Source organism: Pseudochaenichthys georgianus, chromosome 8 (genome assembly GCF_902827115.2).
Source record: "Pseudochaenichthys georgianus chromosome 8, fPseGeo1.2, whole genome shotgun sequence".
Lineage (NCBI taxonomy): Eukaryota > Metazoa > Chordata > Actinopteri > Perciformes > Channichthyidae > Pseudochaenichthys > Pseudochaenichthys georgianus.
Window position 1 is genome coordinate 15376074 of NC_047510.2, and position 23365 is coordinate 15399438.

The 23365-nt window shown below is 39.2% G+C and overlaps 3 protein-coding genes, 1 long non-coding RNA gene and 1 other non-coding gene across 6 annotated transcripts in view; 2 read left to right on the top strand and 3 right to left on the bottom strand.

The window, feature by feature from the left end:
• The window catches only part of LOC117451664 (alpha-2,8-sialyltransferase 8E-like), a 12351-nt gene extending 7606 nt beyond the window's left edge, over positions 1–4745 (bottom strand). The window contains exons 1-4 of the mRNA XM_034090065.2: positions 4067–4745; positions 2382–2456; positions 2179–2253; positions 1394–1538 (exon numbers count right to left, since the gene is read on the bottom strand). Coding sequence (XP_033945956.1) covers positions 1394–1538; positions 2179–2253; positions 2382–2456; positions 4067–4167 — 396 coding nt within the window. The 5' untranslated portion in view covers positions 4168–4745. The remainder of the gene's footprint in view (positions 1–1393; positions 1539–2178; positions 2254–2381; positions 2457–4066) is intronic.
• A 6155-nt stretch (positions 4746–10900) lies between these two features.
• Positions 10901–13463, bottom strand: rpl19 (ribosomal protein L19). Its single transcript, XM_034088706.2, has 6 exons — positions 13371–13463; positions 12901–12998; positions 12193–12315; positions 11855–11975; positions 11266–11376; positions 10901–11088 (listed from the first exon to the last, which is right to left on the bottom strand). Exons 1-6 carry the CDS (start codon positions 13373–13375, stop codon positions 10971–10973), a joined length of 576 nt encoding a protein of 191 aa, XP_033944597.1. The 5' UTR covers positions 13376–13463; the 3' UTR covers positions 10901–10970.
• On the top strand, positions 12954–17398 carry LOC117450764 (uncharacterized). The gene is made up of 3 exons (XR_004552595.1): positions 12954–13021; positions 14689–14757; positions 16858–17398. It is a non-coding gene; the product is annotated as an uncharacterized lncRNA (long non-coding RNA).
• A 654-nt stretch (positions 17399–18052) lies between these two features.
• cacnb1 (calcium channel, voltage-dependent, beta 1 subunit) overlaps positions 18053–23365 on the top strand; it is a 39649-nt gene continuing 34336 nt past the window's right edge. For both annotated transcript variants that reach the window (XM_071204000.1, XM_034088704.2), the window contains exon 1: positions 18053–18281. In XM_071204000.1, coding sequence (XP_071060101.1) covers positions 18192–18281 — 90 coding nt within the window. In that variant the 5' untranslated portion in view covers positions 18053–18191. The remainder of the gene's footprint in view (positions 18282–23365) is intronic.
• On the bottom strand, positions 22726–22797 carry trnac-gca (transfer RNA cysteine (anticodon GCA)). The gene has a single exon. It is a non-coding gene; the product is annotated as a tRNA-Cys (tRNA).

Here is a 23365-nt window from a genome sequence, read left to right on the forward strand (position 1 = left end):
TTTGAGTCTTCAAAATGTCCAATGTCACAGACTGGGACTTACTTTAGAGTCAGTTGTATTTACATTCAGTATGACTTGTTATGATTCAATGTGAAAGAGTATACTGCTCAATAAATAATGATCACTTCACCACCTCTCTTGACATCTAGGCGCTTGAGAGTGAGTCAGAGGCAGAACACAGGGACAGTGGAGAGAGGTCCGTTGCTGAGGTGAGTGATGAAAGGGAAATGACAGTTTAGAGTAAATTGTGATGTGGACTCTCATCCCAGAATGTTAAGGAAATCAGTGGGGATATTGAACAGGAAACATTTCAGTCAAGGGGCATCATATGACCAATATAGACAGAAGAGCAACATTTATTTGAACATTTAAGTCAATGATACCATTCCTAGGTGAACTTAACATCTGTATGGAGTCAGATCAGTCTCAATATTAATAAATGCTCACAGAAGGATTCACAAATGTATTTTGCGATTTATATATAAATGACTCTCCACAACAATATCTCTCAATGCACTCACAAATATTTATTGTTGTATATAAATGTACAAAAAATTGGCATTTAAACTTTTTTATTAATTCAAAGACGGCTCTGAATTAATAATCAAATATGTTTGCTTTCTTTACTACTGGATGAAATTACAAAATGTACCCATAATTTTCCTCATGCTAGTATAGCCACATAAAAGTATCAAACGCACCAGAATACAGGAAATCTATTTTATTTGTGGGGGAGGACCCCCACACCCCCTGTTAAAAATGTCCCCCCTACATTCAGGATGCTTCCTACGCCCATGAGGCCTATTATATTTACAGCCCCTAATAACATTCATTTTCTGGGCTCAATATGTGTCTTGGCTGTGTTCGTTGTGAAAACAAATGGACCCAACAAATAGATACACGGATTGACCGTCCTCATCTGCGCTCTTATTTTGTCAGGTAACTTCCGGTAGCAGAATATGAAAAACCGGTAGTTATTTTGTTTCTGTTTTCTAGTGATTTTATTTTTTGTTTTGAGAAGTAGAAAATGAAAATCATCCCGTTTTTTAAGTTTAGTAAATCCATTTTTGACCATGATAAAGAAAAACACCTTTTATTTCAATTTTGGTTTTTCAATTTTAAAACTGTCTACTGGCGTGTATGACAGCAACAAAGGATTTCAAAGTCCAGCAGCTCAGTTTGAACTTATTCTGCAAATCTAGCTTGAATCTATTCTGTATTTTCGTAAATGTGAGCCCCTAACTAAACCAGAAAGTCAACATGTGAGTAAATACATGACTTATGGCAAAACTAGAGCTAAGTAATAGATAATCTCTGAGGTAATACATTTGGAACAATGAAGGCAATAAGCAGCAGATGTTGTGGTTATATTCACAAACGAGAAACAACATACCTTTGCAAAGGTGCTGAAAAGTTCGGGGGTCACCTTGAGGGTCTTCTTCTTATCTCCATCGTACACAATCTTTGATCCCACTGGAGTGTTGGCCTGGGTAATGATAGCCCTGTCCAAACCATGGCACTGCCTGCTCAGCTGAGAGCTGGGGAAACACAAGGACTTTGTTAAACAACTTACAAGAAGGTCAGGGGAGTTAAAGACAGAACGCTTCATAATTCAGGCAGTTTGTTCAGATTATAAATACGAAGATTCTAATTTCCTGTTTTTAATTGAATAAAGAGACCCAGGTTGGTAGAAGCAGAGTGTGGTCCTTCAGGGGAAGTCTTTCTGTTTTTCCATAACTCATATGACCTTATAATGCAAGTTCCTCTGCTTTTATCTATACTTCTATTCTCACTTCTTCTTCTTTCTTCTGACTGTTCTGTACTTATTTTTTACAAGAGCAAAACACATTCTACAAATCTGTTGATTTTTCTGTCAATCTTTGAAACTAGTACTCTTTAATTTGATGCATTGCATTTATATTTAAAAGACCAGTTTTAATATTTCAGCTTTTTGTGTAACATGTCAATCAGGTGAGTTGGCCCAACAATATGGTGTTGGAGTTAGGTAATGATAGTTTATTGAAGTACTCGGCTTAATGTACAATTTATTTGAACTGCCTTTTAAATCATATTGATTGTACATCCCAGGGACATGTATACAAACATATACATGGTATAGCGGTTGTTTTGTTGTTTCCAAAGTTAAAAATAAAGTAAAATACCTGTGTCGTAGTTTACCTGAATTGTTGGTAATTGTTTTCCTGCTTCCTCCAGGTTTGAGAGTAACGCTCTATTACATTGTCGATGACCTCTCTGTGTGGCCCACACACACAAACACAAAGTCAAGTGTTTTATCACTGTAGTGCTGTTTTGTCTTGATATGATTCAAGCATGAACACAAAGCTCCTCTGAATAGAAACAGTAATGGTTTTTGGCCTCACCTGCAGCCTTTACAAGGGTCAGAGGGGTCAGGGGTGCTTTTCTTTTTAGGGTGCGGCCTCTGAGGTTCCACATTACTGTGGAGTGAACAAGAGAGAAACAGGACAGGTGTCAGACAAAGATTAGTTATTTTTCTATCGGTTGTATTGATTCATTCCATGCAACTTTATGTTAAAGGAAGCAATCTTGATTAAAGGGACAGTGTGAAGGATTTGGCATATAACTTCCAGCACCTTTGCCTTGCTCATAGGCCATGGCATCATTACACTCCTTAATTGAAGGCCCTATCCAAAGCCAGTGTATGATTTGTCTCTTTGCTACTGTAAAACATGACGGGTGGAAGAGGACCCGCTGCCTTTGTAGGTATGAATGGCCTAAGGTAAGGAAACATAACTACTCTTAGCTGTCTGGATTAAAGACTACTCAAAACATGTTTTTGAATTGTATATTACATTTCTGATCCCCCTAAAACACAACAGAAATGTAAAGTAAGGGAGTACAAGCAGTAAATGCTTTTATACAATCAACTACATGGTTAAACATAAACTTCTATGTGCATGCACTTCTAGCTTCAAGCCACATTAATGTTATATTTTGTGTGGTTCTACTGTTGACATGAGGTAAAGCAATGGTAAGTCTCTTCTCTTAATGAACAACCAATGTACACACACATGTGCAGAGACCTTTGCAACTTTGGTATATTTTAGCAAGAGATGTGTGCACCCTGTGGTCAGAGTTTTGTAATGTCTGTAATCTATGGTATGTTTCGTATTTACAGTTATGTGTCCTGTTCTTTTCCTGTTATGAAGTATGTAAAAAGTCTTTGATAGAGGGTGTTTATGGGTATTGGTTGTTGCGCCAGCTCAGAAACAGGACAGTTAAGGTGTTCTAAAACTGCCTCTAATATAGCACTTCCAATGAACGAATGAATGAATGAATGAATGAATGAATGGGGTTTCAGGGTTAGGGTTTTGGCCATTTCTGTTACAAAAATTGCTTTTCACTTTCTTAACATAGATACTTAACAGAACACCATTTAAAAATAAATTAACTTAAAAAGTGACGTTTTGCAAATCAATTTTCCACATTCTCCACTATTATTATTACAATTAGAATGCTTAATATTTTTTCAAATTGAATCCACATTCGATATTTGTCTTGTAAAATATGACATACAACGTAAAAGAATAATATATATGTATATATACATATATATTTATTGTAGTAATAATGATATAATCTAATTGTAAATGTATTGTATGTAGACATACATTGAAATCTAGCCTCTGCATTTACCTTATCCTAGGTATCAAGAGCATTGCGGTGGTACGATACAGCACTAGGGAAACAATGTGGCGGTCGCGTACCTTGCTAAAGGGGCGTCTCAGCCTGGAGGTGAACAAGCACCTCTCAAAGTACCAGTCAATACTCTACACCTGGTACGATCAGAGACGTGAACTGACAACTCATTTTGTACTAATACACTTTCCATAGTTTTGTGTCTTTTGACAAAAAGAATGACATGAGTTGTAAAACATGTGTGTGTGTGTGTGTGTGTGTGTGTGTGTGTGTGTGTGTGTGTGTGTGTGTGTGTGTGTGTGTGTGTGTGTGTGTGTGTGTGTGTGTGTGTGTGTGTGTGTGTGTGTGTGTGTGTGTGTGTGATTGAAAAAGGTTGGGAAACACGTACTTGTTGTTGGCCATATACCAGATGACAGTGGTCAGCAGGCTCCCCAGACAGAAGAGAGTGATCACCAAAGAGAAGAATAACTTCAAGAGCTGTCCCCTCATACCTTTCCACTCCTACTAACTTCACTCGCTAACCCCCTCACTGTCTTTCTCTCTGCTTCACCTTGATGAACACTCACCCTATGTCTGCTTTCTGTTTCCTGATTTCCTTTCTCCCTCATTGGTGCTCTCTCTCTCCTTGTCTAAAATTACATACACACACACACACACACACACTCTTTCTCTCTCAATAGGTTTAATCTTTTGCCTCTCAGCTTTCTTATGTTTTGTTTTACCTTACTCCCCCCTCTTTATCCTCTTCCTGTCTGTCTGTCCGTCTGGTTTGACTCAGTGTTTCTGCTCTTCCTTCGAGTGAGTGAGAGAACGCCTCCTCAGTTGCCTTTCTCCGTTTTCTGCCTCTTGTTCAGGCAAGTTTTCTGTCTTCTGTGTGCCTCTACTTTGTCCTTCCTCACTTCCTGTTTGGGTCCAGGTCAGCTGAAAAGAAACCAATCTTTTGTTGCTCTACATCCTACTTTAATCAGTGCCATGTCTCTTTAATCCACATATCTTATGTCCTCATGTGTTCACACAGTCAAACTCACAATCCTACTTTCCACCCTTGTGCCAAAGCTCTTTCTATTCTCCGCCCCCAACCCAGAGCCCCAGACTTCTCTCTCTGCTTTCCCCTCCCTCCCCCAGCCATCCTCCGCCCACACCCCTTAAGCCCCTCTCCCCTTTGCACAAAAAGGAGGCAGTAACATGAGTGCCCAGTACTGAATTAGCCCACAGTTTGCCTCGAGGCAAATGTGTTTTTTGCGTATCAGGAAATGTATAAAACCAATATGGGGCAAAGCAAGTGAGGGGCAGAGAATGACTGCTTAAACCCACCAAACTCCTGCCTGCACACACAAGCATCTTTTATTCCTCACTTTCTCAGTGTGAAGTGGGAGGGAGTTGGAGGTTGGGGGCCAAGGAAGGGAAGTCTCCTCTCAGCAGATGGGAAACTTGCTTTTAACATGGCTGGCTGTATCAAGGGAGTAACTAGTAGCAGCCGGCAGAAGTGAGGGAAGCACACATTTATAGGAAGTCAGACAAAACCAGAGAGAGGTAGGGAGTTGATACCCAGAGAAGTTGAGATGTTTGGCTTTCATTTGGTGGCTGTTGCCAGCTATCAAATGAAAGGGAAATAAAATCAAGGAAGTTGTGCTCCATTTGGATTATGGTAGATATGTTGTGTGTATGGTATGCACTTCCAAATAAACACCAGTAAATAGATGGCCACACCTATTTCTGTTGCATTCATTCCACCTGGTTTTAGTTTCAGTGGAAAACTCCCCGCTGGGCTCCTTAAAATAAAGCAAAAAATGTCTAGTAACTACATGCTGATTAAGCTAGGCTGTGCCACAGCAACCCTAACCCCAACAAACACACAACACAAAAGAGTTTTTATTTTGGCAGAAGAAAGGGGTTTGTAGAAGACGTGTTTGGGGGCTGCTTTTTTGCAACCAGACGGAATGAATAATCAATAGAGAAGGTTGTGGAAGTAATGAAATCAGACTAATGGGGCTAATAGAGAAAGTACTTAACCTGTTCCTTACGTCAAACACACAGTCATGTAAGGGTACCGTCCCTGACTCCAGTGAGCAGCAAAGCGTCTCGTGGGGATATGTGACATGTTCGTGATAGTACAGGTGTTTATTGGCATAGTACGCAAAAATCACTTTCTGACATCAGCAACCAACAAGAAGTTATTCTGGAGTGTGTGTGTGTGTTGTATCTGGAGTAGACGAGAAGCTGCCAGGGGTAAATAAGTACTTCCGCTAAAGAGCCCATGTGACACCATCACAAGGCAGAAAGCAGAACAAAAGTCCCATTGTCACCTATACAGCATCCACTAAATATGTCATCCCCTCCTCTACCCCATACATACAACCCCCTCCTTCAGCAGTGATGAAGCTGCTGCCAGCTTCTTCTAAAACACAGGTTACGCCATTTTGAATGAAGTAAATTGCACAAGAGACATATCCAGGCTCGCCTCTGTCTCTGCTCAACATCTCTTAACAACGGTGGTTTCCCAAGAAACGCAGCATGCTTCCTGTCAAGATTTGTGTTAGGGGCGTATTTATTATTTTTGTAAGAAGAAAAAAGGCTGCTGTGATGCAATTCTGTTTTGCGTCTCCCACCTAGTATTACAAATCCCTCAAGTTAGTTTGTTTCCACACGCTGTCTGACTTAGACCTGTTGCCTGTAGGTAACGTGACCTGGTAAAGTCTACAGTGACCAAGCGTGGAGACCTATCATAGGCAGACCACACTGAACTCAAGCTCGACAGAGTTTTGATCCACTGTAGGAGAGAGGGATGAATCAGCAAAGCCAGGGGTTGAAACGTCTACATGACTCCTCTCTCAGGATCAGATGTTTTAAAAAACCTTAGGGTTGGAGACAAATCTGTATCCTGCATAATGTGTGACAATGTTGTGCATTATCACCAGCATTTTCTTCTCAATACCCCATCTGATGATGCTTGTCTGAAATCCACCAGATTCCAGGAGCTCTGAGTTACATGTCGAGATAAAGTTGTAGGATTTCACCAGCTGTGACTCTTTATATTGTCCTCACCCCCACCTCGCTGTGACTGGAGAATGGCTTCACGGGGAGGTGTGATGGAGTAGGCGGGCCGGAGGGGGGCAGTAATGGGGTCATGGGACAGCTGATCCCGGTGCATTCCTGGGCTGCTTAGCATGAGGCCTGCTGCCCTCGTGACTGAATGTCTCATAAGAACTCATACAACCAAAACACATACCTGACAAATGTTTTCAGCACACGAACACTGTGCACATACCACATTAAGATATTTGGCGCACAAACAGTCACTTAAACGGCCACATGCATCATTTACACATCCTGCCATGATGTTAATGGACAAGAGAGACCCTCTTTTCCAACATATCAACCTGTATTAAGTAGAGTGGAGAATTGTCAATGTCTGCAATATAAATCGGGACCCCCTTGAAAACGAGATGGTGCATCTCAAGGGGTTTATCCGGGTTTATCCCAATGAATAAAATGTCTATATATATATAAAAATATCTTTAATATATATAATAAACAGGTAGGAATAAACAAAATCTTTTCTATGTCAGTTTCCAAGAACACATGCTTGAGGTTATTTACTGGCACTGTCTCTTTGTGGTTGAAAGTGATACCAGATTCATCTACATTGCGAATGTCAATAATTAGCATAAATCTAGCCGTTGGATGAACAGACGTTTTACCATTTTATCTGCGACACCCAACTACTTGAAGGTTACCAGCACGCTCCAATATATTACTTACCAACTTATTACTTAGGAATGGAACCTACAATTTCAAATCAACATTGCTGTAAAAAACTCATTTTAAAGCCAAAATTATTCCAACATATTTCACCCTTTTTTCTTACTCCCTACATATGTGGATCACCGTGATTTCTGAAGACAAATGTACAATGCTCATGAGATCCATGGCTAATATTTAACCTTTAAACCTTAGTTTAGATATTTTGTTCATACCAGCTGCAACCACTAGATGGGAACAAACCTTAAAAATAACCGATTACAGTGTGATTTGATGTTCAAATCATTATTACCTTGTTTTAATTAAAAGTGGTACTTCCTTACGTTTTCTTTAGTCTACTAAGTTTGAGAGACATTCAAAGTCTCTGAAAGTCATCACAATGTGCAGATGTTCACAGCTACATTTATATTCCTTAGAAGGAAAAATACAATTAATTTCAACTTCCTTGGAATCGGAGGTCTGATTACAAGGTCTGATAGACATCTTCCTTTGGTGAACAGCAAGACTAGCCATGTTACCAGGGTCGGGATACCAAGACAGCCTTTCAACTCAATTTAATATTAAAAATAAAAATGTTGAATTAGTTTTGCTAACCTCACTTTAAGATAGATATACAACCACAAACGTCATTTTGTCAATGGAAAATAACTAAACAGATAAGTGGCTGTTAGATTTTCATCTAGCGCAGTGGTAGATAAAGTACTCACATCTCATATAAAAATAACAATGCAAAAATTCTCAATACAAGTAAAAGTCCTGCTTTCAAACTTTTAGTTAAATGAAATGACTTGACATACTGCTGGGTATAAGTCCTTCATACAATATTTTGGTTCCCTTGTTTCTTCAAGGTCCCATGTCATGGCCATTTCTACTGATCATAATTCCATTGTTGAGGTATACTAAAATAGATTTATATTGTGCAATTTTCCAAACTCACATTGGTTTCTCATACAGCATCTCTGTAAAGTATGTGTATTCACCGGTATTCACTCTCTGTCCTAAACGGCTTGTTGGAGCTCCTGCCCCCCCCCCCCCTCCCTGTGAGCCCAGTGTACTCTGATTGGTCGGGACGTTGCGAGGTTTCCTGGTCGGCGACACCACGGGACAGTGTGAAACTCATCCTGAGCACACACAAACACTAAAAGCCGAAGTAAAAACAATAAGTGTGGCTTGATATTGAGTAAGAAAAAGGTTAATATGTGTTAATAAATATGTGTACTGAAACAAATACCAATAACTGTATTACATTGTTTTCTTATGCGCAATTACTTCATATTGTCTTTGTCTTTTTCGTCCCGCATTTATTGTGCCCCCCTCAGAAAATAACTGGCCCCAGCCTGGCCCCCCCAGTCAAATTGGTCTAGAACCGCCACTGCAGCGGAGAGCATTTCTTCGCGATCCCAACTCGTCTATTACCAACCAGGGGTCTGCCTGTTAGTTGAAAATGTACGCTAAAGGTCCCCACCCCTCCTGGGTTGCGGTCGGATAATCAAAAAATCCGCTCCTACCATCTATCCCTTGACCTCTGTGTGAAACGTCATGGGGTTAAGGGATAGTGGATAGGAGAATTCAAAAGGACTTAGGAGAAGAGACTGTGGTACTTAGCACATGTGTCAAACTCAAGGCCCGGGGGCCAAATCAGGCCCGTGGTGGATTTAATTTCAGCCCGCAGGATAATTTCTAATTACTATTCGATCTGGCCCGCCGGTATATTGCATGCACACCTTCACTCAATCCTGAGGATTTCCTCAGTTCAGAGCCTGAGCCCAAACATTGATGAATTTGCACCCAAGATGAGATGCCCAAGATGGCTTGAACTAGCATCGCTGAGCAGCAAACTGATTTTCAATGGATGTTTCCTTCTGCACTGGTTTTTTCTTTGAGGTAAATAGTTTTTTTGAAGCTGTTGTTGGCCTGTGGAAAAATATAATCATAAGAAATGACTCCTGAAAAGCTGCAGATAGAGCCATAAGAAATGAATGCAACTGATTATTTAATGTGTAATGTTGTTTTTATAGGAAATCATTTAAGCTTTGTTAGTTCCAGGTTTAATATGTGCAATAAGTTATTTTCAATAAGTTCTGCAATAAACATTGAACCAGTCCGGCCCTCGACTAGTAGCCTACCGATTTTTTTATTTTGGCCCACTGTGTATTTGAGTTTGACAACCCTGCTTTAGAGAATCCAACTGCACTTTCACTATCCGACGTGTTTATGATACGCCAGTGGACGTCATAAATGTGCGTCTGCTACTGTGGGGAAACTATGGAAACTACAGTTTTCTATACCACGGACTACAACATGGATGTATAATAAGAACAACGGACTACTGTAAACTCATCTAGAGACTCTGCACCGTGCTCTAACGCTGTTGACCAAAGTTGGAATTGATATAAAAAAGGAAAGTGAAACGTATGCTCGTCATGTCGAACACTGACAGTAAGTCAACATTTTCCAGAGGATTTTTTTAAATCACCAGGTAACGCTAAAAAAACACAACATTTATATAATTGTATGACAAAGTGTTGATTGAATATCTCTGGCTTGCTATAGCTACTTGCTAATGGTTTAGCTTACCCGCGCGATTCAAAGTAACGTCAACAATGTAGCTGTAATATGCTTTGCTTACATGTTCGCATAACTTGGAAGTTTACTGACATTTACATACCTTGTTTACCTGGCGCAAGTGGTGGCTCTGGGGTTGTTGAGTGAGGCATCACTTGAGAATTGTCGTCTTTTTTAAGAAAGATTTTTCTTATGTCCATCTTCAAAAACTCCCGAGTCCGACTGACAGTACCTGTCAGCAAATAAGACACGTTTATTTCCATGCAACTCTCTGGTGATTGGTCTGGTGTCTTGCCTGTTGCATTCACTGAACAAGGGAAATTACAATCCTGCCGTCCTCTCTAGTGTCATGATGAGGTTCAGGTAAAGCACGGTTAATGTATTATATTATTGAGGGAGAATTGTCCGGGGCAAAAGAAAAAACATCCGGGGCTTGCCAGGCGACGCGCCTGGGTACGGGTAATAACCAGAAAAGCATAACATGGGACCTTTAAGATATAGAAGGCAGCCGGTTTCAGTGGAAGATCTACTGAAAACGACATAGTATGCACCAAATGAATCAAACACAATTAGTGAATAGCTGGTGAACAGTAGATATTAGGAGGTAAACATTAGTCAATACAGACTAAGAACACAGCTCCGAGTAAATATTAGATTTATTCCAGGTGGCCAAAATAACACTTTTTATTACACTAAACTTAGATTATTATAAACTGTAAATTAGGTATTTATAGCAAAACAAAGCTAATTAAAATGAGATTTTCTAAAACTAATTTATGATTGTCTCAATCGTCTCATGAATACTATGGGTGTCAGCTTTCCAGCTTTTCAAACTATTTGCCCCCGCTAATCAGGTATTCACTTCATGAGGAAAGAAAGTACACATGATCATCTGTGTTTTTATGTACACTTTTATTGTCAACACTTGACAGGTGGCAGTGTCAGGCAGGAGTGACGGTTCCACATTACTTCTTGGTCTCCTCCTCCAAGGTCTTGATGAACTCCTCCTTCTTGATCTGGAGACGCTCTTCTCTGCGCTTGCGGGCCTCCTTCGTCTTGTTACGACGAGCCTCGGCCTGATCACTGTAGATAGGCAGAAAGATGTTAGTATGTAACGATACATTTTAACATCAACAAATTGAGTTGATGGTATAATCCTTACTGCATAATTTAAATATTTTTATCCAAACACTTTCAGAATAAATGCAGCTTTTCTGTGGACAGGAAAAAACAACAACACAGGGATGGTTTAAGACTTACGACAGGAGCTTTCTGCGAGCCTTGTCTGCCTTCAGTTTGTGGATGTGTTCCATAAGGATGCGCTTGTTCTTGAACACGTTACCCTTGGCCCTCAGATAGAGGCTGTGGTACCTGAGAGACAGCGAGGAAAAACAAATATTAAAATACACAAACTGATTACAAAAGGGTGGTCAGGTACACCGAATATTTAATGTGGGCTTGTGTGTAATACCAGCATTGTCAACGAGCTTTACTGAGCTCATCTCATGATTTGCCAACACCTTCAGAGGAATGGTTAGTGTAACATAGGCCCAGGGTCACAGTAGAATGTCATGATTACAGAGATTAGTAGTGGATACCAATACCAAGTAAATTTGACAATTTGTTATACCAATTCAATACCATGGTACAACAAAAAAACAACGAGCTTCTACATTCCTTTGTTGCAGTACTGTTTTGATACAGTCCATATTGCTATCACAAGAAATGTATACGAGCCATTTTAGAAATATTGAGCCAACAACCTTGGACTCTAAAATAACAAGACATGCCAAGAGACTGGCCACATCAATAAAGGCAGACACAACTAGTGAAGATGTCCTGAACCTACATATGCCTGTCGATCTTCTTGGCCTCCCTGTAGCGACGCAGAAGACGACGCAGGATCCTCATGCGGCGCATCCAGCACAACTTCTCTGGCATACGAGCGTTGGCTGTACCCTTTCTCTTACCTGGGAAAGGGGATTAAGTCCAGTCAAGTTACCTTCACTATCATAATATTAAGAAGTCTGACAAAACAATCATTCCACAAGACTTGCTAGTAAATATTAAAAACATTGCACTGCTAATTAATTCAGAAATGTCATCAAATCATAACGTAAATATTAAAACAGAAAGCCTGGTGAATGACTTTCCTCTGCAAAGTATAACATGGCGATTTAAACTCACCAGTTCCCATGTGTCTCCCCTTCCGACGTGCCAACGTGTTCTTGCGGCAGCGGGCACGGGAGTGGACCGTAACAGGTTTGCGAATGATAAGACCATCCTTCACCAGTTTACGGATCTGCTGGCCTGAAGACAGAAGGAAACTTGTAAAATACTTTAACCTTTAAGAGGCATGGAGACGCAATTTAGTCCATTTAGAGTTATCGGAGAAATCTCGATATATCAAATTGAAACAGTACTGTTTTCATGTTAAGAGGGTCCCATGTTATTGAGCTTTTATGTGTTCATAATATGGTTTAATGTTTTCAGGAATGTATGTTTCTCTAGGGCAAATGATGACCAGCCACCCAAAGGTTAGTCGGCACGTTATATTTGAAGCATTTGTCTGGTTCTGGATAAAGCAATATAATAACTATTAAAGTACACTTTAGGTATGTACCTTTTGAGCTCCTGTTTAATGATGTTAGCGTCAGTGACTACTTCTTTACTCGTCAAAGAAATGCGTTGTAGTCATACTTGACTCAATATAGTTATGAAGAAACTTTGACTTGAGTACCGTTTTGTTTACTGCATTTAAATCTGTATTCGCACCATGTAACACCGGGAACATGCATTTATTAAGACAGGTCATCTCAGATTTTTAGTAGGCCTAAGTGGTGAAGCATATAATACGACTAGCAAACTAAAATGGTGACTTCTTGCTTTACTTACGAGAGTTGGCGTTGGCGATCTCATTGGTCTCGTTGGGATCCAGCCACACTTTCTTCTTGCCGCAGCGAAGGACGCTCGAAGCCAGCCTCTTCTGGAGCCTAAGCACACACACATAACTCAGGTTAGATACCCAATAGTTACATTACCGTATTCTGCTGTCTTTTGTGTATCAAACGTAATGTCAAAATTGAAAAGTTTCATGACTGTCGATGAAAAATGCCAGTGGCTAAAATCGCCGTTAGCCGCGCAGCTGACAGCCAGCCGACTTTACAACATGGCTTCTCAGTCTGCTCCAACGTGTTACACAAGGCCGCGTTAAAATATAGGTTTCTGTTTTGATAATTACACCAAAGCTTTATCTGACGATGAAGAGGGAATGCATGTATCTTATTTTATTGATATGGGGTTTACATATGTGCATTTTAACAGTTAAACGATTACTTTTTTTGTTCATTCGGCAATGGTCCTACCTCATGGCTGCTACTTCAGTGGGAAAAGGAAGGCTTGAGAGACGGACTGGAACCTACCATTATGAAGGAGAGTCCATCTCTGAACGCGAAACAGCTCTTTTAATCTAGACCACAAATGGCATTATAAATAATGTTTTCATTAGAAGTAGTGCAAATGTTTGCACTTACGTATAGATAAGATTGGTGGAAAAGGATACCGATAATGGAAATGTGGAGATTTGAAATCTATGATCACCCCTCTTAAATAGAATGGTACAGATCAGTGTTTTTACAGTGCATTATGGGTAAGGTCGGGTGCATTCTGCTGTCGAACACATGAGGACGCTGTTGAATCCAGTTTTCAGTTTAAACTAAAAAACATAACATTACACGTTATCAGGAATATTTACAGTAGGCATATGTTTTATACAATGCATTTGTACAACGAGGGCCAATATTCTTAAATGATAATATAACATTTCTAATGTTACCCTTTTTTTGTGTAATACTTGACGTAAAGCCTTCAACAACCTTTAAAAAGAGATGATAAAGTTGCACAATGTAAATAAAAACACAACAGTATAACTAACAATGATGCAACTCAATAAACAATAACAATAGAGGGTTATTTTATTATTATATTGTAATCTGTGTTTGTTTACCATCATACATTGATGCTAAATGCCTTCCTGACTGAGAAAATAGCTGCATATTATGATATATGTGTATGTAATTTATTATATGTAATGCCTTGTCTTTTATCTATGTAATGTCTTGTCTTTTATCTGGACCCTGAGTCTGTAATAAAGTTTTAATTTAATTTCATATGCCAGTTAAAATGTAGTTTAAGAAAAAGTTGTGTATAAATTCATAAATACACATGTTAAAAACAAATACATTTAAAATCCATTATATGCTGATATGCTAAGGTGTTAAAAAACAACTTTCCAAAATGCGAGCAAACACAAAAAAAAGGACATGCAATTTAAACGGCTTTCTAAAAACACAGTAGATCAAAACCAAACACAGGTCTGTTTAAACATTGGAAAAGGACAAAATGATGTTAAAAGCACTAGATTTTTACCATACATTTGAACTAACTCGATAGGGTACATAACAAGAAAGTAAAGATATGACAAAAAGACATTTAGAGTCTGAACTTTAAATATTTATTGTAAAATTCAGCCTATAAGAGTGTGAAATACACCTTTTAATAAATAAAGAGATTATAACAATGAAATATTAGGCTTTCAAATGGCCTGTATTAAAAATAAAATGTGAGTTGGCTGCTAAAATAGGATTAACACCTGACAGTGTTGCATCCTTGGCTCTCCCGCAGCACCCCATCGCCATGGCAACACTGCACGCTCAACAATGTGGGTGCAAGAGTAGCACTTCTTCACCTCAGGTAACTCAGAAATACCAACTGAAATCATCAGCTCCGGACAAAATATTTGACTAAAGTACCGGATCACCTCCTACCACAGCTTAAACAGACACTGCTCTCCTCTTCGCACAGAAATGTGCCGCTGCGTGAGTGATCAAAAGTATTTAAACCTTAAAGAGGTTGAACTATGTCTACTGAAGAGGTGGATCACTTAACTTTATTGCATTTGTATTCCTCTTTGAAGAATCATGAATGCAAATTATCTAAATATATATATTTTCACTGATTACATACATCTTTGTTGATGATAATGATTGAATGCTGCATCTTGTATGTCATGTCAAGTAATGTGTCCCGTCCTGTTACGGACCCCAGGAAGATTAGCAGTCCCCAATGTCTCAGCTAATGGGGATTTCGAAAATGGATAAATCAAGCAAAAGGAGCGTGCGCTGGCAGGGGAGAGATGAAGCCACACTGGACGCTGGGGCTTTTAAGTCCTGTGTTGCATCGGGCCCAGGTGCTCCAGATGTGGCTCAGGGACTGCCATCAGACTCCTTTGATGCCTTGAGAACAACAGAAGCACATTCAGCTGATGCAGCACACACAAGCAGGGGCCGCTACCAAAGTGTCATAGTGTCTATTTGAACACTCAAGCTAGCGTAATCAGGTTTACAAAAAGAACTGGATATGTGCAACACATTCCCAGGATACTCAGAAACACGCATGGAATCATGCTCAATATGATCGTGAAACTGTAGTGTTAACTGAGGTACAAATAGCATCACATTAGGGTTTAGGCATGTGCAGGCGAAACAAATTATAGCTACTGCACACATTTTTCATGTTGCTTATTTGGATTTCATTGGAATGGATCTTAAAGTTGAATAGTGAACGATTTAACACTTCAGAGGTGTGTTGTCTTAGTTGTGGATAAAGCCAAATATCTACAACAATCATAACTGCAGGTCCCTTTAAAGCTGAATTCATTCATCTGTATGTCACTGTGCTGCTGACCTTTACCAAGGTGTTGTGACTTCATTTAATTATGAACAAGTATTTGATTTGATTTTAACTCAAGTAACTTTTATTTATTTTATTTATTTATTTAGGTTTATTTTACAAATTCCTACTGATCTTATTTTTAATATATAAATATATGTATATATATATTTTTCTAAATCTGTATAATTTCTGTGACTGTTGTAATCATTTCTACTCATGATGTCATATGTTTATCTTGATGTGTGTGTATGGTGCATGTGGCTGCATTACCAGGGTTGCTCATGCATTGTGCTACCACCTGGAACCAAATGTGGTATACAAATAAAGTTCTGCTTACTTGCTCACACTGCATGGTAGGTATTAATCAAAGCATTATGATTTAAGGAGACAAAATCAACAACAAAGATGAGAGAATAAATACAATATTGAAGCATATTTATTTCATAGTCTTGACCCTTGCATTTTTCTTGTTCTATTTCCCATCCTGAAACCTGAGTTTAATCTATTACAAGAAGTTGCAAAGAAGAGCAAATGCCAAAGGACTGTTTATCCACTTATTTTTCTTTGGTAGCCGCAAAGAAGAGGAAAACCAAATGAGCAGCTGAGGACAAACTCAACCCTGCACCCCCCTGCTGCACATTATGTTTTTTCTTGACAAAAAGATGTCGACCAGCTGCTGCAGGAGAGTCACAGTGACATATCATCTGTTTCTTTCCTTTCCTTTTTTTAAGAGAATAACCATCAATGCTTCCTAGATGACTACTGATACGTCTGATTGCATCTATTAACTTTTGATGTTAATGTTATTACATTGATGTAACCACAAGTTATGTTTGCTGTCTTGAGCCACAAACGCACTGTCAGAAAATCTGTGGCCCCTGAAAACAGCTCCTAATTCTTGACATGTTAAAGGGACCCAGTAATGTCTGCCCCTGCTAAAAAAAAAAAATGCAGGCACCTAATTCAACCCCCCCTGGGTCAAAATGTCAGTTATAGTGCAGGGTCCTTGGAGTTTGGGTGTTTTGCTCTGGGCCACTTCAGAATCGTTGATTTACTGAACCTCTCCACTGCTGCCACAAACTAACTGTGAATTTGTTCTCCCCCCCCCCCCCCTTAAAGCCCCTCTAGGACCTCGAATTTCTGGATTCCCAATGTGGCGACAAGCGGCTTGGCCTGATGGTCTTTGTACCTCCATCACCACGGCTGCTCTGTTGTTCTTTCATCAATCGATAAGTGAAGGTGGGGTCTATTCAGCGGGGCGTGGACCTCGACTCCCAGCTGGAGTCCATGGAGCGCACACAGGAGACAGAACCAGCGTCAAGACAGGCAGAGGAAGACTGACTCATTCCGGTAGTAAGAGGAATCTGCCTTCAAAATTAAAGCATGTCGGTTAGAAGACTATGTCAATTTGACTTTTGACACAACTGCTCTGGTTGTAATGGATTTTGATATGATGTAATTACTATTACTTAGTGTCACGAGCCCTAGCAGTGATAACTTAAACCATGGTAAATTATATAATTCAAAAAAGGAATAGGCTTAGTCCCAATGATTCTTGAAATGTATACGTATATAATCTGCAACAAATAATTCACTGTAAAACTAATTTATCATGCAACCATCAAATATAATTCAGTTTCCGCCCTCTGAAACGTAGAGATTTCCTGCTTTTCTCTGTTTTATATCATATTAAGTAGTCTACTGACTTATTGTTGATGTAAATTATTTTTAGTTCAATTCAATATCATGAAAAGAAACAAGAGTGACATAAGTGGTTGGTTTAGTTTCCTCACACAAATAATATTATAACAAACAATTATTTGTGAAACTGAAGACTCTAAATTGTTAAATGTTTGATGTTAATGAGTCAGTATATTTTTGTATACACCTATCGTGGTATAGTAAACTCCACATAGTGACAATAGGCAACTATTATAATATAATATATTTAAACATGAGGCAGCTTGTTGGTAGTCTTCTATTTATTTGTTTGCAAAAAATAAGAAAATAGAGAACATTTCACCAGTTACAATGAAACAATCTTGAAGTTACAGGGAGTAATTATCTGCATTAAATAAAGCAGTATTCTATTTAAAGGTTAACATAAACATGCTGACGTTTTTTAAATTATTATATTTAGGCTATAACAATTAATTACACGTTCAATAGTAGGCTACACCTTGACAGTTTCTCAGCTATTGAGTTTACGATGCTAAATATTTTTATTTTGAAAGCTCCAGCCGGATGTGCCAGTGAATGATTCCGTTGACTTGCCTCTAGTCTAAAAGCCTGGTGCGCAAGTGTGTAACGCTATAGGCTGGAGGAAGGCAGCTGTTGCCATTATTTTACCAGCCAGCTCAGATCAGCGACTCATCACTCCCTGGAAAAAAATGTGTTGGTCCTCAGCATCATAAACACACGAAACTGAAAATAGATTTTAAAAAGTTAAATCAATGGTACAGAAAAGTAGTATGTCCAGGACGCCTTCGACCTCAACCCAGGAGATCCAAATGGACATGTTCGACCATCATCCACACACACAGGTAAGAAGCAAACAGCAGAAACGGAGGAAATATCGTGACAGGAAAACAAAAAAGACTGCGCAAACTAATGTGCATTTATGGGAAAAAGGCGTTTCGAGGACGGTGAGGCTGTTTCACTTCCGAGGATTAACAGGTTGTTCAGCAATTAAGTCGAATCATCTGCTTTCGGGAGCCCACCATGCTCGTGTTCGCTGCAATGATTCAAAGCCGAATTTTATCCGAGGAAGCTCAAATTGAGTACATGTTCTAGTTTGTTTTGGATTTAGATATGTGTTGATTTCATCCTCGGTCTTGAGTTGTGTTGGGTTTAATTAGTCTCTATGTGTAACCATAATATGTGAGGATATGATGTTACGCTGGTTTTATTGCAGTGTTATCATTGGGTCCTCGACAAAACCACGCCTATTTTTGATTAATCATTGATTAATCAAGTAGATGGTACACTAAATGTTGATCTGCCCTGCTGGAGGAGAGATGCATCAATGTGGATAGACATGAATCCCACAGAGATGCTATGTATTAAGTTTTCAAACCTGACATGACCAGTAAAGTAATCAATTTGCCATTATTTTAGGAAATAACTCTAACACCCTGCCCCACCCTCAGAAATTCAACTTGATGAGGTAATCTTTCAATTTATTTTTCAACTTTCGATGGTGTCAGTCTATTTACATCTACAAATATGCTGTGACTATTAGAAAGTGACAGGATATTGTGGGCATGTTTAGTCATAACAGGATGAAAAAATAAATGATGAGAATATCTAGAACAACACACCCACGCCTGAGCTCATGTCTCTTTGGAGAAGGGGGGAAAAAACCAACACCTCACCACAGACAACCAACGCTTCAAACCATGCCAAGGCCTGCTCTCTCCTCTTTACTCCCACTCTTCCCAGCTCCTTCTCATCTCCCAGCTCTCCAGATTCCTTCCGCATCCACTTTGAATGTCCCACTATCTCCATCCTGCTCTCACCATCTCACCTCGTCCTGTCTGTTTTTTAAAAATCAGATCATTATCTGCTGTGAGGCTTTGGTGAGAAGCAGATGGACCCCCTCCTTTAGCCAGGCAGCTGGAAATGGTTTGTCTCATGTTTGTGTGTGTGGTAGCTCTGATCAATTAGATATAAAGTTCATCCAGACCAGCAGCAGGTCATGCTGGTATATGTTTTATAACTCTGCTGTGGAGAGACAAGCAGGGAGCGACATTTCTAATATCCTGAAGGAGGCGGTTTGAGTTTTCTACCAGAGAAAAAAAAAGATATTGGGCAAAGACATGATCCAAATTCAACGCCAGTGTCGCTAAAGATTGTGTTGTTGAGCATCGTCATCTTTCAGATAAGGGGTTTATACTTTAAAGTTGTGACATCGTGTAACCAACCAACCAGCTGCATTTTTAGACATGTTTTATTATTGTCTCACAAAATACAAACAGAAAACAGCCGTTTCAAATCGCCTTCAAACCAAACACAGGTATAAACCAACCATTTACAAATACACCCCTGAAACAATATCAGTCCTTAACATTATTACTTTCTCTCAATATTCACATAGAAACATCCAACGTTATTACTTTAGAACCGTGATGAAAAATAGGAGACATAAGATAAATGTGCTTTTCTTCCTTCTCCATTTTTAGTTTTTTATCTTTTGAAAAGAAAATGTTTAAGTGAAATTGAGTACCTTTCCACAGTCGCCCATATTTCCACATATTCTGTCTTATTACTTTGCCACATTAAACCACGTGTTCAGTTTATTTACTCCAAATATAATTTGTTTCCAGGTGTGTGTATTTAAACCAACCTAGCTTTTCATGACTACCATTTTTGTGATCATACAGAACTAGAAAAAAAGGTATTTTGCCTCCAAGCTCCATGCTTCTCTGTTTAAAGTCTCCTGTTTACACACAACACCCTTTTTAATTGTACACTTAATCTGGGAGGATGTTTACCAACAGGAAGCCTCCCCTCCCTACTTCCTCTGGCATTTCCCTGCCCTTTGCTGACAGTAGCCCCATCATGGCTCTGATCATAGAGGCATGGACACACATCATATTTAATGTAATTTTGAAATTCTGACAGCAGTGCACACGTTTATCTCCGCACAATCACCAGAACATCCTTATAAGAAACTTCATTTTTTGAACCACATAGGTCCTGTTTTATAATTGAGCTCTTATCTATATTGATAACAGTTTATTTGACAGCTTAATTGTTGATATATCTGGTGGCACAGCAAAATCTCCAGCGGGTTAAACATTCACTGTGTGATTATCTTATCTATGTCAGTTATTTTCAACCTTAACTTTCCATTGTCAACTCTTATTATACTGAAGTGGATTATGGCTTTGTAACTGCAGTGTGTTCATCTTTGTTCTGAATATATGGCTGTACTGGGAATTTGTTTACAACCTGTTTGATTGCTTGGTCGTGTTGCAACCTTTAGCAATTAGGATGGTGAGTTAGATCCCGTTTACATTGGGGATTTGTGCCTGGATATCTTATCTGGATAAAGTGATTAACACGTTAAGGGATAACTCGGATTGTTTGCAATGGGTTACACGTAGAGTGGATGGCGGTCAGCATGCACCCAGTTTGGAGAAACAGACAGGAGTTACGGCTCAGGATCTAAGCAATGTACTACCAATGCCTACCTTAAAAGATATTCAACCAATTTAAGTAAAGACTGTAGTTTTTCAGCTTTACTTTTCTGTTAGACAGCCCTTTCTGACACGAATCCAAAGCCGTTAACCGTGTCTGTTGCCGTGTGACTTTGGTAAGCCTTTAGTCCACCAAAATAACAGATTACCCAATCAAAGCAGTGGTTCACCGGCAACACCCGTCCAAGTAATATTACTTTGTTTTTCAAAAGAGACCGGGGACTTTGAAGAGAACATAGACAACAGCTACTGTATACCGTCGGACAGAAAGGTGAAGCGGTGAAGATATGTTTTGTATTGTTTTGTCTGATGCTTATATGAGGCAAAATGAGTATTGGTAATTGTATTATAAGATTGCATTGCTAACCCGTTGAGCTGAAAGGGGATTGCTTTTCCTCAAATTCAGACATGTCTAATCTGTACCTTGAAATCTTACCATAATAATTGTTTTTATTACGAAGTAGGTTTACACATACGAGGAATTTTCTTTTGTATATAGAACATTTTACCATACCTAGAAATGGTGGCAAAAAATTAGATATGTTTTTAAAAATCATCAGATGATGTTATGTTAAAAAAACACAGAACTAATCGTATCTTAGAATATGTCTAAAAAGCCATGATTCTCTGAAAAGATTTAGTGTAGAAGTAAACCCTTTAAATCTTTTTTTTTCTATGTTTTTACTAGCATCAGTTGCATCTTACCCATTTACATGTTTACATATTTTCACCTCAAGTCCTTTGATATCATAGCTATTAACTGTACTTGCAGATGTTTTCCACACAGTAGTTGTTGTTGTGTGTATCACTGTTATTTTTGCTGTGGAACATCCTGCTGTGTATTTGTCCTAACCATCAGCAGCAGTAAATCAAGCATGGCACACAGGGCTGGATCTATTATTTTAGCCAACAGGAGGTTTAATAGAAATTCAAAAGGACTCCCAAGCTCCATTTTTGGATGGGAGTGTATAACAGATGTTATAACGGTGTGATTATATGTTAGCTTGTGTATATTGGTGCTGATATAACAGGTTATGCATGTTTAAAGTAATCTCAGGTCCTCTGCCTGCCCTCTCTGACATTGATAACAAAACGCTGAGTTGGAGAGAGCTTACTGTTGGCTGGTTATTAACACATGTGGACAGGTTTAAAGCAGCTGCTGGGTAATATGCAGGGTTGATAGACATCATCATTGTCAACAATCACATTTTAGTTTTAATCATTTTAAGGTACAGAAGGTTCAAGCCTCGGAAAGTTCCCACTTCTTTGCTGTTCTTTACTGTCTTATAGTTCCTGTAAATAACATATATTTGAGGTTTTGGATCAGGTTGGACAAAACAAGCAATTTCAAGGATAAAAGCGTCAGCAAAAAAAATGTAATGTAAAGATGTTACCTTGTTGCTCTGTAAACAGTAGTGGCTTATTTGAACAATTTTTCATTGAAAAAATGTTAGTTTCAGAACCTAAATAAAATAGTGGCTGTCTTTAAGGAAAATAATTGCAAAGTGTATTTATGTATTACATACAATTGTTATTGTAGTGATTGCCTCTTCTACTGGGTGGCTGTGGCTCAGTGGATAGAGTGCTGGACTTCGAATCAGGGGGTCCCAAGTTAGAGTGTCACTGCAGTCAGCATGTCGTTGTGTCCCTGGGCAAGACACTTCACCCCAAATCTCTCCTGTGGGGATTGTCCACAGTACTGAATGTATGTAAGTCGCTTTGGATAAAAGCGTCTAACAAATGACATGTGATGTAATGTACTGGGGCGTCATATGTAATAGAAAAGAGGGGGCATCCGGATTTGAACCGGGGACCTCTTGATCTGCAGTCAAATGCTCTACCACTGAGCTATACCCCCGGTGGTCTAAATATGCAAGTACACAGTTCTATAAAGCGCCATAGAGGTGTTTAGTATGTTTTGGAAATAAGACACTTTATCAATATCAGATTTTCAATTCAAGACATTTGTGGTGTGGCACCCCCTCATGTAAGTGCTGTAAAATGAACACATTTGCCATGTCTATTTTTTAAGCATTATCTTAACCAGCACTTTTTTTACATTGAAAGAACAACACAGCCAGTCTCCTGATGAGCTTCCAACAAATGTAATTAGTCGGGATTGTGTAACCATGGCAATGTGGGCAGGGTGGGATCATAATGTGCTGTGTGGCCTCTGCCCAACCCGGATAGGCCATTTGCAAGGGGTCTGCCAATCAAATTACAAGGTCCCAGTTTGCATCTGAACATGAAACATGACGAGTAATGAAGGCTGTTCGTGGACACTTAGGACACATTTAATCTGGTCGACTTCCTCTCCAGTCTGGGAGCAGTGCTGCTCTATCTCTGGTTCTATCTGACTGCCTGATCATATTCAGAAGCTTTAACAAATGCTATGCCGAATGTTAACTGCTGTCATGCTCCCCGGA